Source organism: Scyliorhinus canicula, chromosome 8, assembly GCF_902713615.1.
Source record: "Scyliorhinus canicula chromosome 8, sScyCan1.1, whole genome shotgun sequence".
Lineage (NCBI taxonomy): Eukaryota > Metazoa > Chordata > Chondrichthyes > Carcharhiniformes > Scyliorhinidae > Scyliorhinus > Scyliorhinus canicula.
In genome coordinates, this window is record NC_052153.1 from 198,617,023 (window position 1) to 198,637,998 (window position 20,976).

Sequence of the window (20,976 nt, forward strand, 5' to 3'; positions counted from 1 at the left end):
CTGGTCAGCAACACACAGATACTAGCCTGGTCAGTAACACACAGATACTAGCCTGGTCAGCAACACACAGATACTGGCCTGGTCAGCAACACACAGATACTGGCCTGGTCAGCAACACACAGATACTAGCCTGGTCAGCAACACACAGATACTGGCCTGGTCAGTAACACACAGATACTAGCCTGGTCAGCAACACACAGATACTAGCCTGGTCAGCAACACACAGATACTGGCCTGGTCAGCAACACACAGATACTAGCCTGGTCAGCAACACACAGATACTAGCCTGGTCAGCAACACACAGATACTAGCCTGGTCAGCAACACACAGATACTAGCCTGGTCAGCAACACACAGATACTAGCCTGGTCAGCAACACACAGATACTAGCCTGGTCAGCAACACACAGATACTGGCCTGGTCAGCAACACACAGTAGCCTGGTCAGCAACACACAGATACTAGCCTGGTCAGCAACACACAGATACTAGCCTGGTCAGTAACACACAGATACTAGCCTGGTCAGCAACACACAGATACTAGCCTGGTCAGTAACACACAGATACTAGCCTGGTCAGCAACACACAGATACTAGCCTGGTCAGCAACACACAGATACTAGCCTGGTCAGCAACACACAGATACTAGCCTGGTCAGCAACACACAGATACTGGCCTGGTCAGCAACACACAGTAGCCTGGTCAGCAACACACAGATACTAGCCTGGTCAGCAACACACAGATACTGGCCTGGTCAGCAACACACAGTAGCCTGGTCAGCAACACACAGATACTAGCCTGGTCAGCAACACACAGATACTAGCCTGGTCAGCAACACACAGATACTAGCCTGGTCAGCAACACACAGATACTAGCCTGGTCAGCAACACACAGATACTAGCCTGGTCAGCAACACACAGATACTAGCCTGGTCAGCAACACACAGATACTAGCCTGGTCAGCAACACACAGATACTAGCCTGGTCAGCAACACACAGATACTAGCCTGGTCAGCAACACACAGATACTAGCCTGGTCAGCAACACACAGATACTAGCCTGGTCAGCAACACACAGTAGCCTGGTCAGCAACACACAGATACTGGCCTGGTCAGCAACACACAGATACTAGCCTGGTCAGCAACACACAGATACTGGCCTGGTCAGCAACACACAGATACTAGCCTGGTCAGCAACACACAGATACTGGCCTGGTCAGCAACACACAGATACTAGCCTGGTCAGCAACACACAGATACTGGCCTGGTCAGCAACACACAGATACTAGCCTGGTCAGCAACACACAGATACTAGCCTGGTCAGCAACACACAGTAGCCTGGTCAGCAACACACAGATACTAGCCTGGTCAGCAACACACAGATACTGGCCTGGTCAGCAACACACAGATACTGGCCTGGTCAGCAACACACAGATACTAGCCTGGTCAGCAACACACAGATACTAGCCTGGTCAGTAACACACAGATACTAGCCTGGTCAGCAACACACAGATACTAGCCTGGTCAGCAACACACAGATACTAGCCTGGTCAGCAACACACAGATACTAGCCTGGTCAGCAACACACAGATACTAGCCTGGTCAGCAACACACAGATACTAGCCTGGTCAGTAACACACAGATACTAGCCTGGTCAGCAACACACAGATACTGGCCTGGTCAGCAACACACAGATACTAGGCCTGGTCAGTAACACACAGATACTAGCCTGGTCAGCAACACACAGATACTAGCCTGGTCAGCAACACACAGATACTAGCCTGGTCAGCAACACAGATACTAGCCTGGTCAGCAACACACAGATACTAGCCTGGTCAGCAACACCCAATACTAGCCTGGTCAGCAACACACAGATACTAGCCTGGTCAGCAACACACAGATACTAGCCTGGTCAGCAACACACAGATACTAGCCTGGTCAGCAACACACAGATACTAGCCTGGTCAGCAACACACAGATACTAGCCTGGTCAGCAACACACAGATACTAGCCTGGTCAGCAACACACAGATACTAGCCTGGTCAGTAACACACAGATACTAGCCTGGTCAGCAACACACAGATACTAGCCTGGTCAGCAACACACAGATACTAGCCTGGTCAGCAACACACAGATACTAGCCTGGTCAGCAACACACAGATACTGGCCTGGTCAGCAACACACAGATACTAGCCTGGTCAGCAACACACAGATACTGGCCTGGTCAGCAACACACAGATACTAGCCTGGTCAGCAACACACAGATACTAGCCTGGTCAGCAACACACAGATACTAGCCTGGTCAGCAACACACAGATACTAGCCTGGTCAGCAACACACAGATACTGGCCTGGTCAGCAACACACAGTAGCCTGGTCAGCAACACACAGATACTAGCCTGGTCAGCAACACACAGATACTAGCCTGGTCAGCAACACACAGATACTAGCCTGGTCAGCAACACACAGATACTAGCCTGGTCAGCAACACACAGATACTAGCCTGGTCAGCAACACACAGATACTAGCCTGGTCAGCAACACACAGATACTAGCCTGGTCAGTAACACACAGATACTGGCCTGGTCAGCAACACACAGATACTAGCCTGGTCAGCAACACACAGATACTAGCCTGGTCAGCAACACACAGATACTAGCCTGGTCAGCAACACACAGATACTAGCCTGGTCAGCAACACACAGATACTGGCCTGGTCAGCAACACACAGATACTAGCCTGGTCAGCAACACACAGTAGCCTGGTCAGCAACACACAGATACTAGCCTGGTCAGTAACACACAGATACTGGCCTGGTCAGCAATACACAGATACTAGCCTGGTCAGCAACACACAGTAGCCTGGTCAGCAACACACAGATACTGGCCTGGTCAGCAACACACAGATACTAGCCTGGTCAGCAACACACAGATACTGGCCTGGTCAGTAACACACAGATACTAGCCTGGTCAGCAACACACAGATACTAGCCTGGTCAGCAACACACAGATACTAGCCTGGTCAGCAACACACAGATACTAGCCTGGTCAGTGACACACAGATACTAGCCTGGTCAGCAACACACAGATACTAGCCTGGTCAGTGACACACAGATACTAGCCTGGTCAGTAACACACAGATACTAGCCTGGTCAGCAACACACAGATACTGGCCTGGTCAGCAACACACAGTAGCCTGGTCAGCAACACACAGATACTAGCCTGGTCAGCAACACACAGATACTAGCCTGGTCAGCAACACACAGATACTAGCCTGGTCAGCAACACACAGATACTAGCCTGGTCAGCAACACACAGATACTAGCCTGGTCAGCAACACACAGATACTAGCCTGGTCAGCAACACACAGATACTAGCCTGGTCAGCAACACACAGATACTGGCCTGGTCAGCAACACACAGATACTAGCCTGGTCAGTAACACACAGATACTAGCCTGGTCAGCAACACACAGATACTAGCCTGGTCAGCAACACACAGATACTAGCCTGGTCAGCAACACACAGATACTAGCCTGGTCAGCAACACACAGATACTAGCCTGGTCAGCAACACACAGATACTAGCCTGGTCAGCAACACACAGATACTAGCCTGGTCAGTAACACACAGATACTAGCCTGGTCAGCAACACACAGATACTAGCCTGGTCAGCAACACACAGATACTAGCCTGGTCAGCAACACACAGATACTAGCCTGGTCAGCAACACACAGATACTGGCCTGGTCAGCAACACACAGATACTAGCCTGGTCAGCAACACACAGATACTGGCCTGGTCAGCAACACACAGATACTAGCCTGGTCAGCAACACACAGATACTAGCCTGGTCAGCAACACACAGATACTGGCCTGGTCAGCAACACACAGATACTAGCCTGGTCAGCAACACACAGATACTAGCCTGGTCAGCAACACACAGATACTAGCCTGGTCAGCAACACACAGATACTGGCCTGGTCAGCAACACACAGATACTAGCCTGGTCAGCAACACACAGATACTAGCCTGGTCAGCAACACACAGTAGCCTGGTCAGCAACACACAGATACTAGCCTGGTCAGCAACACACAGTAGCCTGGTCAGCAACACACAGATACTAGCCTGGTCAGCAACACACAGATACTAGCCTGGTCAGTAACACACAGATACTAGCCTGGTCAGCAACACACAGATACTAGCCTGGTCAGCAACACACAGATACTAGCCTGGTCAGTAACACACAGATACTAGCCTGGTCAGTAACACACAGATACTAGCCTGGTCAGCAACACACAGATACTAGCCTGGTCAGCAACACACAGTAGCCTGGTCAGCAACACACAGATACTAGCCTGGTCAGCAACACACAGTAGCCTGGTCAGCAACACACAGATACTAGCCTGGTCAGCAACACACAGATACTAGCCTGGTCAGCAACACACAGATACTGGCCTGGTCAGCAACACACAGATACTAGCCTGGTCAGCAACACACAGATACTAGCCTGGTCAGCAACACACAGATACTGGCCTGGTCAGCAACACACAGTAGCCTGGTCAGCAACACACAGATACTAGCCTGGTCAGCAACACACAGATACTAGCCTGGTCAGCAACACACAGATACTAGCCTGGTCAGCAACACACAGATACTAGCCTGGTCAGCAACACACAGATACTGGCCTGGTCAGCAACACACAGATACTAGCCTGGTCAGCAACACACAGATACTGGCCTGGTCAGTAACACACAGATACTAGCCTGGTCAGCAACACACAGATACTGGCCTGGTCAGCAACACACAGATACTAGCCTGGTCAGCAATACACAGATACTAGCCTGGTCAGCAACACACAGATACTAGCCTGGTCAGCAACACACAGATACTAGCCTGGTCAGCAACACACAGATACTAGCCTGGTCAGTGACACACAGATACTAGCCTGGTCAGCAACACACAGATACTAGCCTGGTCAGCAACACACAGATACTGGCCTGGTCAGCAACACACAGATACTGGCCTGGTCAGCAACACACAGATACTGGCCTGGTCAGCAATACACAGATACTAGCCTGGTCAGCAACACACAGTAGCCTGGTCAGCAACACACAGATACTAGCCTGGTCAGCAACACACAGATACTAGCCTGGTCAGCAACACACAGATACTAGCCTGGTCAGCAACACACAGATACTAGCCTGGTCAGCAACACACAGATACTAGCCTGGTCAGTGACACACAGATACTAGCCTGGTCAGCAACACACAGATACTAGCCTGGTCAGCAACACACAGATACTGGCCTGGTCAGCAACACACAGTAGCCTGGTCAGCAACACACAGATACTAGCCTGGTCAGCAACACACAGATACTAGCCTGGTCAGCAACACACAGATACTAGCCTGGTCAGCAACACACAGATACTGGCCTGGTCAGCAACACATAGATACTAGCCTGGTCAGTAACACACAGATACTAGCCTGGTCAGCAACACACAGATACTAGCCTGGTCAGCAACACACAGATACTAGCCTGGTCAGTAACACACAGATACTAGCCTGGTCAGCAACACACAGATACTGGCCTGGTCAGCAACACACAGATACTGGCCTGGTCAGCAACACACAGATACTAGCCTGGTCAGCAACACACAGATCCCATGAAAGAATTTAAAAAATAGTAGAGTGGTATTTATGTAAAAGAACTGTCTGAAGACATTTGATAAAGTACCCCATAACAATTTTTTGGGAAAATGGAACCACATTGTATTAAAGGGATTCTAATAACATGATGAAATTGGTGAAGGAATAGGTAATTGGGAGTAGTGAAGAATAGAACAGTGGAGGCAGTGATGTAGTGATATTGTTGCTGGGCTAGTAATCCAGAGAGCCAGGATAATGATCTGGGGCCCAGGTTCTAATCTCACCACGTCAGGTGATGAAATTGGAACTCAATTAAATATCTGGAAATAAAAGTCTAATGATGACCATGAAACCATTGTGGATTGTTATAAAAAACCCATCTGGTTCACTAATGTCCTTTAGGGAAGGAAATCTGCCGTCCTTACCCGGTCTGGCCTACATGTGACTCCAGTCCCACAGCAATGTGGCTGACTCTTAAAAGCCGGCTGAAATGGTCTAGCAAGCCACTCAGTTGTATTCAACTGCTGCTACGAAAAGGACTGCAGCGGTTCAAGAAGGCAACTCATCACCACCACCTTCTGAAGGACAACTCGGGATGGGCAATAAAAGCTGGCCTAACCAGTGACACTCACATCCCGTAAATTTATTTAAAACAAGGCTTTTCCAGACCCTAGGGGAATAGGCTTGGGTACAAGGAGTATAATTACAAACTTTGGCAACATAATGGTGAGGATATTAGTCTAATACCGGATGGTATGGTCAGACTGGTGAAATGGGCAGACACGTGGCAGATGCAACTTAATATAGATAAGTGCTGAGAGATGGGAGAAACAGCAGAGAGGCGGTACAATCTGAATTATATTATTTTGAAGGATTGCAAAGGCAGATGGATCCAAGGGAGATCTAACAAGAATTAACTGAAATTATGACGACTTTTGAGTGAGAAACTGGCAAGTGGGTGGGTAACTGGATGTCATAAATTTAAAATAATTGGCAGAAGAGCCAGAGGGGAAATGAAATTTCACAAAGTTGTAAACATTTGAAATGCATTTCCTTTAGGGCTAATAGAAACACCTTGCATAGGAACTTTCAAAAGGCAAATTAACCCTTACTTGAAAACGACTACTTTGCAGGTTTATGGGACGGAAACAGGGGTCTTTCAAATAGCTGGCAGAGGTGCAATAGGTCGAAAAGTCGCTTTCAGCACTGCATGATGCCATGATTCCACGTTTTCTAAGGTGTACTTTGTCTAGAATCTAAAATACTCATAAATACTAATGGTTCTCCTCTCTCTTTCTCCCCCCCCCCCCCCACCCAATTTGTTTGCCTGCACAAATGGCCAACGATATCATGCAATTGTTCTCAAAGTGCCCCTCTTAAGCTACAAGGCTGACTGTGAGGAAACACAACATATCCTCCCCCTTCAAATCAAAGGTTCCTGACACAATAAACAGTATAACATTAATCATCAAACAACAGGTACAGTCGATGTGTCAGACATTCTAGAGGCCATCGTTCTGTGTCGTTGTTGGTAAACCTCGGGTATCTGCTTTTTAGTATTTGCAGCAACCTCTGGTGTCTTTGGCTTGGTGTGAGCGTCGGCAGTGGTCATTATCTTAACCAGCGCCGACAATGATCTGAGGTTGACTCAGTGTTTGATTGGCAACTAAGGAGCTGTTTTCCCCAATTGGTTCGATTAGTGTTGATGTGTTGGGCAGGCTGGGTCTATGTGGACTGCGTTTGATGCAGTGTAGAGAGAGACAGGCTTCCAACACTTAATGAGATGCAACACGATTTTATTGAACAACTAACTATAATACATGCTTAACTGTGGGTTGACACTATGCTGACTTGACTGGAGACCCGAGGCTAACCTGACCAGACTAACTGACTACCACATGGTGTTTGCACTAGCTGCTGCTCATGAGCTCTGACTGTCTCAGAGGCTGGATCCCGAGAGAGCGGGAAAACTGGTGCCCTCTGGCTTTGTAGTGGTCGTGTCCTGTCTGGTGATTGGCTGCTGTGTTCTGTGTGCTCACTGGTCATCCTGTGTGTCAATCATTGCCTGTCTGCACACCATCATATACCTGGATGTATATTATGACAAGTTACAGAGGGACATAGATAAGCTGCAGAGCTGGGCTGACAGGTGGCAAATGGAGTTTAATGCAGAAAAGTGTGAGGTGATTCATTTTGGAAGGAATAACAGGAAGTCCGAGTACTGGGCTAATGGTAAGATTCTTGTTAGTGTGGATGAGCAGAGAGATCTGGGTGTCCATGTCCATAGATCCCTGAAAGTTGCCACCCAGGTTGAGAGGGTTGTTAAGAAGGCGTACGGTGTGTTAGCTTTTATTGGTAGAGGAATTGAGTTTCGGAGCCATGAGGTCATGTTGCAGTTGTACAAAACTCTGGTGCGGCCACATTTGGAGTATTGCGTGTAGTTCTGGTCGCCACATTATATGAAGGATGTGGAAGCATTGGAAAGGGTTCAGAGGAGATTTACTAGGATGTTGCCTGGTATGGAGGGAAGATCTTACGAGGAAAGGCTGAGGGACTTGAGGCTGTTTTCATTAGAGAGAAGGTTAAGAGGTGACTTAATTGAGGCATATAAGATGATCAGAGGATTAGATAGGGTGGACAGTGAGAGCCTTTTTCCTCGGATGGTGATGTCCAGCATGAGGGGACATAGCTTTAAATTGAGGGGAGATAGATATAGGACAGATATCAGAGGTGGGTTCTTTACTCAGAGAGTAGTAAGGGCGTGGAATGCCCTGCCTGCAACAGTAGTGGACTCGCCAACACTAAACGCATTCAAATGGTCATTGGATAGGCATATGGACGATAAGGGAATAGTGTAGATGGGCTTTCGAGGGGTTTCACAGGTCGGCGCAACATCGAGGGCCGAAGGGCCTGTACTGCGCTGTAATGTTCTATGTGTAGACCAGCCCTGTCTTGTTGACTGGACTGTGTAGACCAGTCCTGTCTCGCTGTCTGGACTGTGTAGATCAGTCCTGTCTCGCTGTCTGGACTGTGTAGACCAGTCCTGTCTCGCTGTCTGGACTGTGTAGACCAGTCCTGTCTCGGGGTCTGGACTGTGTAGAACAGTCCTGTCTTGGGGTCTGGACTGTGTAGAACAGTCCTGTCTTGGGGTCTGGACTGTATAGCCCAGTCCTGTCTCGTTGTTTGGACTGTGTAGCCCAGTCCTGTCTCGTTGTCTGGACTGTGTAGACCTGTCCTGTCCCGTCGTCTGGACTGTGTAGACCTGTCCTGTCTCGCTGTCTGGACTGTGTAGACCAGTCCTGTCTCGGGGTCTGGACTGTGTAGCCCAGTCCTGTCTCGGGGTCTGGACTGTGTAGCTCAGTCATGTCTCGTTGTTTGGACTGTGTAACCCAGTCCTGTCTCGGGGTCGGGACTGTGTAGACCAGTCCTGTCTCAGGGGTCTTGACTGTGTAGTACAGTCCTGTCTCGTTGTATGGACTGTGTAGAAAAGTCCCATCTCGGGGTCTGGGCGGTGTAGCCCAGTCCTGTCTCGGGGTCTGGACTGTGTAGCTCAGTCATGTCTCGTTGTTTGGACTGTGTAACCCAGTCCTGTCTCGGGGTCGGGACTGTGTAGACCAGTCCTGTCTCAGGGGTCTGGACTGTGTTGAACAGTCCTGTCTCGGGGTGTGTACTGAGTAGGCCAATCCTGCCTCGGGGTCTGGACTGTGTAGACCAGTCCTGTCTCGGGGTCTGGACTGTGTTGAACAGTCCTGTCTCGTTGTCTGGACTGTATTGAACAGTCCTGTCTTGGGGTCTGGTCTGTGTAGCCCAGTCCTGTTTTGTTGTCTGGACTGTGGAGCCCAGTCCTGTCTCGGGGCTCTGGACTGTGTAGTACAGTCCTGTCTTGGGGTCTGGACTGTGTAGCCCAGTCCTGTTTTGTTGTCTGGACTGTGTAGCCCAGTCCTGTTTTGTTGTCTGGACTGTGTAGCTCTGTCCTGTCTCGGGGTCAGGACTGTGTAGACCAGTCCTATCTCGTTGTCTGGACTGTGTAGAAAAGTCCCATCTCGGGGTCTGGACTGTGTAGTACAGTCCTGTCTCGGGGTGTGTACTGAGTAGGCCAATCCTGCCTCGGGGTCGGGACTGTGTTGAACAGTCCTGTCTCGGGGTGTACTGTGCAGGCCAATCCTGTCTCGGGGTGTAGTGTGCAGGCCGGTCTTGTCTGTGTCAAGATGGGGGTACATACCTCCTTAGTGCAAATGGTTTGGATGGAGCAGATTGTGTCAGGTGTGTACAGGAAGGATTCCTGACACTATGTGTAGATAGGCCAACTAGGAGAGAGGCCATATCGGCTGGTTTGGCACAGTGGGCTAAATAGCTGGATTGTAACGTCGAACAAGGCCAGCAGCGCTTGTTCAATTCCCGTACCGGCCTCCCCGGAAATGTGCTGGAATGTGCTGGAATGTGGTTTTCACAGTAACTTCATTGAAGCCTACTCGTGACAATAAGCGATTATTGTAAGTCCCTTGGCATCGATGGAATGACCCAGAAATTCAATTGAAGATTGGAAAAATTCAATTTGTCTTTTCGGACTCTTAATCCAGAATCTTCTAACCTCTGGAGTTTGGCACCGAGGTTGCGGAGGTTCTTCCTTTCTTCCCAGTCATCCAGATAACAGTGGACTCCATCTAATCCACTTAAGGTTTGGTCAATAGCTTGTTGGAATAATGCTGGCACTGAAGTGATGCCAAATTATAATTTCTGTATCGAAATAACCCTTTGCACGTCACAATCATCCAGAACTATTGTGAATCCTGATCCACGTTCATTTGAAGATATGCTTCACCGAGCTCAATTTTACTGAGAAGTTGGCCTCCAGCTAACCCAGCAAACAGGTCATCAATCAAGGACACGGGGTACGGGGCAGCACACGGTACAGGATTAACAGTCACTTTAAAATCTCCAGAAACGTTTACAGATCTATCTATTTTCATCACGGGTATGATTGGCGTGGTCCAATCACTCACGTTAACCGGTTCAAGTGTTTCTGTTCTGACCAGCCATTCCAATTCTGTCTTTACTTTAGGTCTAATTGTTTCACGGTTGAAGACAATGACACATTTCTTCAAGATTTTGGGTAGGCCTGATCAGGAATCAGTCCAAGGGTTGATGATGTATGAGGAGAGATTAAACAGTTTGGACTTATAGTTGCTGGAGTTTAGAAGGATATGGGGGGATCTGAGCGAGGTATATGAAATACTAAACGGGATTGATAAAGTAAATATAGACCAAATGTTCCCCTTTGTGGGGTAATCCAGAACAAGAGGTCACAGATATAGTTGAGAGGCAGTAGATTTAAAACCGAGATGAGGAGGAACTACTTCCCGCAGAGGATGGTGAATTTGTGGAACTTGCTGTCCATAGTGTGGTGAAATCCGAATCATTAAATGGTTTCATGAAGGAGGTAGATATATTTCTGATAAAAAACGGGTTAAAGGGATATGGGGAAAAGGCAAGACTAGAAGAGATCAGGCAGGATTTGATTGAATGGCAGAGCAGGCTCGCAGAGCTGAATTGCCGACTTCTGCTCCTAATTCATATATTCCTATGAGATTTACTTCAGCCCAATTTCATCTACCTTTTCAAGCCAGGTTCTTTCCACTAGTGCCGGATAAATTCCCTTGACCATGTGCAAGGACATATCTGCTGCCTGTCCATTTAATTGCACTACTACATCAATGCAGCCCCTTAAAGGAACCGCTTCTCCAGTGTAGGCTTGTAAGAACTAAAATGAAAATCGCTTATTGTCACGAGTAGGCTTCAATGAAGTTACTGTGAAAAGCCCCTAGTCGCCACATTCCAGCGCCTGTCCGGGGAGGCTGGTACGGGAATCGAACCGTGCTGCTGGCCTGCTTGGTCTGCTTTAAAAGCCAGCGATTTAGTCCAGTGTGCTAAACCAGCCTCTTCGGAGCTAGAAGCAGGAACTAGAAGCAGTAGACAATTCAGCCCCACCAGCCCGCTCTGCCATTCAATACTGTTCCAACACCCTGGGCAAGCGCACGGTCAATTCCAACCCCACATGGCCCGGAATCACAATACAAGTGAATTAACCAATATTCTTATAAAAATTTCCAAAGTCTTTGGCTTCTGGCTGCCCAATAATTACAGTCACCAGATTTGTAAGTAGAAACGCAATTAATGTTTAATTATAGGATTTTGTCCTACCGATAGTGAAGTAATGGTGATATATTTCCAAGTGAGGATGGTGCGTGACTTGGACGGGAACCTGCAGTTGGTGGTGCTCCAGGAAATCGTCTACCCTTGACTTTCTAGCTGTTGGAGGTCATGGGTTTGGAAGGTGCTGCCGAAGGAGCCTTGGTGAGTTCCTGCAATGCATCTTGTAGATGGTACACACGGCTGCTACTGAGCATTATTGGTGGAGGGAGTGGAAGCTGAAGGTCACAGATGGGGTGCCAATCAAACGTGCTGCTATGTCCTGGATGGTGTTGAGCTTCTCAAGTGTTGCTGAGCTGCACTCATCCAGGCAATTGGAGAGTATTCCATAACATCTTGACTTGCGCCTTGTAGATGGTGGCTAGGCTTTGGGGAGTCAGGAGGTGAGATACTGAACACAGTACGTGTACCTGTAGCCATAGTATTTATCTGGCTAGTGCAGTTCAGTTTCAGGTTAATGGTAACTCCCAGGATGTATATAGGTGGGATTCAGCAATGGCAATGTCACTGAATGTCAAGGGGAGATGTTTGGATTCTCTCTTGTTAAAGTTATGCAACTTTACCTTAATGCCCTCTTCGTCATTGACTCTGCGAATCATTCGCACACACATCTCGGTCACTTTAGAGAAGGTTGGTTGCTCAATACAGATGTCGCGCAGAATCTTGATCACCCTCTTTCTCACACTGATACCGGTGTCCTGCAAGAGATTACTTGTTAAAGGACAAGTCAACTTTAAAAAAGGCAGTAGCTGAATAGATTCCCAGATAGTGAGGACTTACTAAGATCATTAATGTCTAATATAACATGGGGCCCATAGGAACTGTTCCAGAATAGGGCCCATATTGACTGCTGTACTGTAACCAACCTTTTTGAAGCCTAGAATGATGCCTCACAAGAGGCAACCATTATACCCATGTCCCAAATCGTTCCTGCAGCTCCCCAATTAATCCCACTCCCCTTTCCCCACAGCACTGCAAATACTAACCCCTCATCAAGAACGTATCCAATTCCTTTGGAAATGTTGCCGTTGAATCTGCTTCCACCAGCCTTTCAAGCAGTGTATTCCAGGCCACAAGACTGTGTAAAAATTCTTATGTTGCTTCTGGTTCTCTACCTTGAATCCATGGTTATCAACGCTTCTGTCACTGAAACTATTTCTTCTTATTGATCATCAAAACCTTCATCATTTTGAACACCCCAATCAAGATTCAGTTCCTCTAGTCTGTCCACATAACTGAAGTTCCACATTAGTGGTATCATTTGATCTCAAAGATCTTGACATCTTTCCTAATTTGGTATCCCAGAATTGAACGAAATATTCCACCTGGGTCTAAACAGTAATTGATCCAGGTTTAGCATAACGGCTAATCTTTTTCTTTCCATAGATTTGTATTTATTGGCATGACTTCATTTTTGTACCACTTTTCTATTATTAATGCAAAGGATCCAATTTAAAAAAAACCTGCCGGGGCAGCATGGTGGAATTTGCACATTCTCCCCGTGTCTGTGTGGGTTTCACCGAACCCAAAGATGTCAGGATAGATGGATTGGCCACGCTAAATTGCCCCTTAATTGGAAAAAAATAATTGGGTACTCTAAATTTATTAAAAAAAGAAACTGCTGTCTCAATTTGTCCTGCCACGTTCAAAGGTTTGTGTACATTCACGTTGTTCTGTCCCTGTGCCCCCTCTAAAGGTCAGCAAACAAGGGAAAGATACATGTTGCCCTGTGCAGTCTACATTGATGAAACCACAGTGTAAGTCCCAATGTGAGGCACCCTCTTAGCTCATCTGATGAGGAAGAATGATTTTTCTCCAATCTTAAACATTTAAGTACTGCTGAAAAGAGACAGGGTTCTGGAGCTGTGTGTCTCGGGCTCATCAGGACAAATTTACGGCGCTTCCTCTCGGTCACCTCGTTTGAAGGATACAGAATCCTACTATAATTAAAACTAAGTCTCATCACCAACCCCCACAGAAAGAAGGGGAAAAGACAATTTGTGACACAAATATTTACCTTCCAATCTGCCGGGCAGCATGATGCTTCAGTTTCAGCATCAGTACAGACAGATAATAGGAATGGACTGCCCAGAATCCAGAGTTGAGAGCTCAGTTAGTTGAACTGTCTTCAGGTCAATTTAGATAATTTACATTTCAGAATACTGGCACAGAGACAATGGGCAGAATTGAGAGGGGGGGGGCAGAGCAATGTGCCTAAGGCGAGGCCTCTTTAGCCCTGCACAAAGGCAATGGGCAGAATGGTTTCCTGTGCTGTAAAATTCTATAATTCCATTAGTAATGATAGAGGTCTGATTGTATACAAAGTCCTGGGGCAACTCAAACGTACACTTGACCTATGTACACATATTCCCCAGATAAGGTTACGCGTATAAAATACTGCATTGCCAACGTGCGAAAGAATGCAATGTTTCACGCAGCGTGGAGTTTGGACTGTGGAACAGTGAGTGTGCTCCTACAGTCAGTTCCAATACCATCACTTTCAGCACCCAGTCAACCTAAGGCATGTACAGTATATCAGGGAAACAGCTCTGCATCAACCCACAAAGAGACAGTTTCAAGCAATATTGTCTTGTGGGCAGACACATGGACTCAGGAGTTCAAAATATTATTGGTGTGACCATCACAAAGAAAAATTCTGCAAGTGCTGGAAATACACAGGTTCGTCGTCACATATTAACAGGAACTTATTCAAAACATATTACATTCTTAACTTTTCACTGTTCTGGAATGTCATTCCAGACCTGCTGAATATTTCCAGCATTTTGTTTTATTTCAGATTTCTAGCAACCAGAATATTTTGGCCAAGGGAGGTATCTGACAGGCTGTTGTGAATTGACATCCTTCCCTGATGACCATAATCACTGGCAAGTATTTCTCAGCCACAGGAAGGCTGAACTGCCTCTTGGTGCCTTTGGCTTTGCTAAGGTTACGTTTACAAAACCTGTGTCACATTTTAATTACCTCCAGCCTAACTCACAGGAATGCCGGCTGATATTGTATGTCTAACTGGGCTTTCTGTAGCAACTAGGAAGCAGACATACCAGTATCCTCTCGATCAACATGTCGTAATACTGCTCAGTGAGCTGAGGTCGGCTGAGCACAAAGCGACCCAGTAACTCCACAGCCGCTTCGCGCACACTTGTGGAATTGTCCATCAGACGTCCATGGACCCCACGTTGCATGTCCAGCTGTGAGGAAAGCACACAATAACTATGAGATTCAGGAGCACAAGCATAAAATACCTCAATGTTATACAATGGAAGCGAGACGAGAGAACCAGAACTAGCATGTGGTGAGTAACTGCTCTCTGATTCCATACACAAAGGACCCAGAGAAGATCTTTCCTTTTCTCATCTCCCTCCAGAATATCTATTCATTTGTATCCTTAATCAACCCTCTACTTCCCTGGTGTTCTCTCCAGATCACCTTGCCTCACTCCTCATTTAAACTCTCATCTAAAGTCCTCATTGCTACTGCTCACCCAAGTACCAGAAGCATTTCTCATTCAGATATCTTTACTGCTTTCCATCCCAGCTCATGCTCAAATCTCTCAATAGCCAACTTTCCCATCCTTGTTAACTTCAGCTTCTTTTAAGAATTTATCAGGCTCTAATACATTCATTGTCCTGTTATGTTCCCTTAAACTCTGCCTCCAAACTCCCCGGAAACTTTCTTGGCCACTCTCCCACCAACTCAATACCTCGCTACTCACATCGCATCAATCACAGATAACACCATCCATGATCTTGTTCCACTTTACACCCACATCCTAACCTCACCTTCAATTCACCTTTTAAGATTTTCCCTTCAATTGCTTTACATGCGCACTTTCAAAATCCCAAAGATCTAGGCCAAACTTCACCCTGTTTATGGCGGCATTACCCGTTTGCTGAAACATACCTCATCTCCACCTTTGATGTCTTTTTAGTGTGTGGTGTGGATACACAAAAGACTGTTGGCATTACACTATTGATCAAGGAGTCAATTACTGCAGTGAAAGGGGACGATATCTTAGCAGATTCCTCAAATTGGCAAAATGGGTGGAAGTTAAAAACAAAGGGAGTAATTATGTTACTGCGAGTGTACAATTGGCTCCCAGATTGCCAGGAAACGAGAGCAGAGCAGATATGCAGGCTAATCTCAGATAAGTGTAAAAATAGCAGGGGATTTAAACTTCCACAATATTAATAGGGATCTTCAAAACGTGAAAGTGTAGAAAGTCTTGCAAGAGAGGAGCACCTGTGCGTGACCTAATTTTAGGGAATGAAGCCGGGCAGGTGGTAGAACGGTCAGTGGTAGAACCGAACCGTCAGTGGTAGAACCGTCAGTGGGGGAGCATTTCAGTGACAGTGGCCACAACTCAGTAAAATTTAAGTTGGGTATTGAAAAGGACAAAGCTAGGCCGCAAATAAAAGGTCTGCATTGGGGCAAGTCTGATTTTAATACAAGACAGGTGGGCAGCATGGTAGCATTGTGGATAGCACAATCGCTTCACAGCTCCAGGGTCCCAGGTTCGATTCTGGCTTTGGTCACTCTGTGCGGAGTCTGCACATCCTCCCCGTGTGTGCGTGGGTTTCCTCCGGGTGCTCCGGTTTCCTCCCACAGTCAAAGATGTGCAATTTAGATGGATTAGACATGATAAATTGCCCTTAGTGTCCAAAATTGCCCTCAGTGTTGGGTGGTGTTACTGGGTTATGGGGATAGGGTGGAGGTGTTAACCTTGGGTAGGGTGCTCATTCCAGGAGCCGGTGCAGACTCGATGGGCCGAATGGCCTCCTTCTGCACTGTAAATTCTATGATCTATGAGAATGTGGCCAAAGTGGACTGGGGGCAACAAGAAGTCCCACATCAGAGCAGTGGAAGTCACTCCGAAAGAGATGAAATACAAAAGCCAATATGTTTCCGTAAGCTGGGACCAAAAAGTCTTATGTTCTTATGTAAAAATGTAGGAGCAATAGGATGGTTGTGATGGGAGATTTTAACTTCCCCAACATTGAATGGGATTCGTGTAGTGTTGGAGGCTTAGATGGAGCAGAATTTGTAAGGAGCATCCAGGAGAGATTTTTAAGAGCAGTCTGTAAATCGTCCAACTCGGGAGGGGGCCAAACTGGACCTGGTATTGGGGAATGATCCCGGCCAGGTGGTTGAAGTTTCAGTCAGTGATTACTTTGGGAATAGCGATCACCATTCTGTAAGTATTAGAATACTCATGGACAAAGACGAGAGAGGTCCTAAAGGAAGAGTGCTAAATTGGGGAAAGGCCAAGTATAACAAAATTCGGCAGGAGCTAGGGAATGTGGATTGGGAGCAGCTGTTTAAGTGTAAATCCACATTTGAAATGTGGGAGTCTTTTAAGGAAAGGTTGATTAGAGTGCAGGACAGACATGTTCCTGTGAAAATGAAAGACAGAAATGGCAAGATTAGGGAACCATGGATGACGGGTGGAATTGTGAGACTAGCTAAAATGAAAAAGGAAGCATACATAAGATCGAGGTGACTTAAAACTGATGAAGCTTTGGAGGAATATTGTGAAAGTAGGACAAATCTCAAACGCGCAATAAAGAGGGCTAAAAGGGGTCATGAAATATCTTTGGCTAACAGGGTTAAGGAAAATCCCAAAGCATTTTATTCGTATGTAAGGAGCAAGAGGGTAACTAGAGAAAGGATTGGCCCACTCAAAGACAAAAGAGGGAATTTATGCGTGGAGTCAGAGGAAATGAGTGAGCTTCTTAATGAGTACTTTGCATCGGTATTCACCAAGGAGAGGGACATGATGGATGTTGAGGCTAGGGATGGATGTTTAAATACTCTAGGTCATGTCGGCATAAGGAAGGGGGAGGTTTTGGGCATTCTAAAAGGCATTAAGGTGGACAAGTCCCCTATGGGATCTATCCCAGGTTACTGAGGGAAGCGAGGGACGAAATAGCTGGGGCCTTAACAGATATCTTTGCAGCATCCTTGAGCACGGGTGAGGTCCCGCAGGACAGGAGAATTGCTAATGTTGTCCCTTTGTTTAAGAAGGGCAGCAGGTATAATCCAGGGAATTATAGACCTGTGCGCTTGACGTCAGTGGTAGGCAAACTGTTGGAGACGATACTGAGGGTTAGGATCTATTCACATTTGGAAGAAAATAGACTTATCAGTGATAGGCAGCATGGTTTTGTGCAGGGAAGGTCATGTCTTACAAACCTACCAGAATTCTTTGAGGAAGTGACAAAGTTAATTGATGAGGGAAGGGCTGTAGATGTCATATACATGGACTTCAGTAAGGCATTTGATAAAGTTTCCCATGGCAGGTTGATGGAAAAAGTGAAGTCGTATGAGGTTCAGGGTGTACTAGCTAGATGGATAAAGAACTGGCCGGGCAACAGGAGACAGACAGTGGTGGTGGAAGTGAGTGTCTCGAAATGGAGAAAGGTTACTAGTGGTGTTCCACAGGGATCCGTGCTCGGACCACTGTTGTTTGTGATACACATAAATGATCTGGACGAAGGCATAGGTGGTCTGATGAGCAAGTGCAGATGATACTAAGATTGGTGGAGTTGCAGATAGCGAGGAGGACTGTCAGAGAATACAGCAAAATATAGATAGATTGGAGAGTTGAGCAGAGAAATGGCAGATGGAATTCAATCCAGGCAAATGCGAGGTGATGCATTTTGGAAGATCTAATTCAAAAGCGGACTATATGGTCAATGGAAGAGTCCTGGGGAAATTGTTGCAGAGAGAGATCTGGCAGTTCAGGTCCATTGTACCCTGAAGGTGGCAACGCAGGTCGATAGAGTGGTCAAGAAAGCATACAGCATGCTTGCCTTCATCGGACGGGTATTGAATACAAGAGTCGGCAGGTCATGTTACGGTTGTATAGGACTTTGGTTAGGCCACATTTGGAATACTGCGTGCAGTTCTGGTCGCCACATTACCAGAAGGATTTGGATGCTTTAGAGAGGGTGCAGAGGAGGTTGCTAGGTATGGAGGGTGCTAGGCTATGAAGAAAGGTTGAGTAGATTAGGATTGTTTTCGTTGGAAAGACGGAGGTTGAGGGGGGACCCGATTGAGGTCTACAAAATTATGAGAGGTATGGACAGGGTGGATAGCAACAAGCTTTTTCCAAGAGTGGGGGTGTCAATTACAAGGGGTCACGATTTCAAGGTGAGAGGGGGAAAGTTTAAGGGAGATGTGCGTGGAAAGTTTTTTACGCAGAGGGTGGTGGGTGCCTGGAACGCTTTGCCAGCGGAGGTGGTAGAGGCGGGCACGATAGCGTCATTTAAGATGCATCTGGACAGATATATGAACAGGCGGGGAAGAGGGAAGTAGATCCTTGGAAAATAGGCAACACGTTTAGATAAAGGATCTGGATCGGTGCAGGCTGGGAGGGTCGAAGGGCCTGTTCCTGTGCTGTAATTTTCTTTGTTCTTTGTACCACCACTCTCTGACTTCTATCGGTTAGCTAGTTCGTTATCCAACTGGACAAATATCCCATGCCTCCTTACTTTTTGCATAAGCCTACCATGGGGAACCTTATCAAATGCCTCACTAAAATCCATGTACACTACATCCACTGCTTTACCTTCATCCATGTGCTTGGTCACCTCCTCAAAGTAGTCAATAAGACTTGTAAGGCAAGACCTACCCTTCACAAATCCGTGCTGACTATCCCTAATCAAGCAGTGTTTTTCCAGATGCTGAGAAATCCTATCCCTCAGTACCCTTTCCATTACTTTGCCTACCACCGAAGTAAGACTAACTGGCCTGTAATTCCCAGGGTTATCCCTATTCCCTTTTTTGAACAGGGGCACGACATTCGCCAACCTCCATACCTCTGGTACCACCCCTGTTGACAGCGAGGACAAAAAGATCATTGCCAACGGCTCTACAATTTCATTTCTTGCTTCCCATAGAATCCTTGGATATATCCCGTCAGGCCCGGGGGACTTGTCTATCCTCAAGTTTTTCAAAACGCCCAACACATCTTCCTTCCTAACAAGTATCTCCTCGAGCTTACCAGTCTGTTTCACACTGTCCTCGCCAACAATATGGCCCCTCTCGTTTGTAAATACTGAAGAAAAGTACTCGTTCAAGACCTCTCCTATCTCTTCAGACTCGATACACAATCTCCCGCTACTGTCCTTGATCGGACCTACCCTCGCTCTAGTCATTCTCATATTTCTCACATATGTGTAAAACACCAGGATGTTGCCTGGTATGGAGGGTGCTGGCTAAGAAGAAAGGTTGCATAGGTTAGAATTGTTTTCGTTGGAAAGACAGAGGTTGAGGGGGGAACCTGATTGAGGTCTACAAAATTATGAGAGGTATGGACAGGGTGGATAGCAACAAGCTTTTTCCAAGAGTGGGGGTGTCAATTACAAGGGGTCACGATTTCAAGGTGAGAGGAGGAAAGTTTAAGGGAGATGTGCGTGGAAAGTTTTTTACGCAGAGGGTGGTGGGTGCCTGGAACGTTTTGCCAGCGGAGGTGGTAGAGGCGGGCACGATAGCATCATTTAAGATGCATCAAGACAGATATATGAACGGGTGGGGAATAGAGGGAAGTAGATCCTTGGAAATTAGGCGACGGGTTTAGATAAAGGATCTGGATCGGCGCAGGCTGGGAGGGCCGAAGGGCCTGTTTCTGGGCTGTAATTTTCTTTGTTCTTTGTTCAACACCATATTCAGCCAATAGGCGTCCCCAGGAGAAGAACGTCAATAGGAAACTGAACATCTCAAGACTCAAAATGGATACTGCAAAACTTCTCACAAGGTTTCAAATGTGTCTCACAGCATGGGAGATGACTGGGTGGCCTTCAGAAACCTTGTGCAGGCTACTGCCCTCGAACCTCTGGGATCCATCACCTGTAAACATCAGGACAAATTCAAACTCCGATCTCAAGGTCTCCTTGGAACCACTTTCAACAACATCCATAAAATCATCTAATCAAAGCTTAGAGAAACACAGGGTCACTGACCAAGCAAAAAGGCAAAGGAAATACAATCATACAAAGACCAAAATTCTATCAAACCCTTCTATGATGCTCTGAAGATAATCTACAGTCTGAAGCTTTCCCAAAACTCTTCTTGGCAGCAACAGACCACACTGATTACTGACATTTCAACAAT

The 20,976-nt window shown here is 46.8% G+C and overlaps 1 protein-coding gene across 1 annotated transcript in view; it reads right to left on the minus strand.

Annotated features, from left to right (window-relative positions):
• Positions 1–20,976, minus strand: part of LOC119970799 (nipped-B-like protein) — a 559,915-nt gene that overhangs the window by 127,416 nt on the left and 411,523 nt on the right. Inside the window, 2 exon segments of the mRNA XM_038805973.1 lie at positions 12,408–12,542; positions 14,907–15,053. Of these exon segments, the coding sequence (XP_038661901.1) occupies positions 12,408–12,542; positions 14,907–15,053 (282 nt within the window).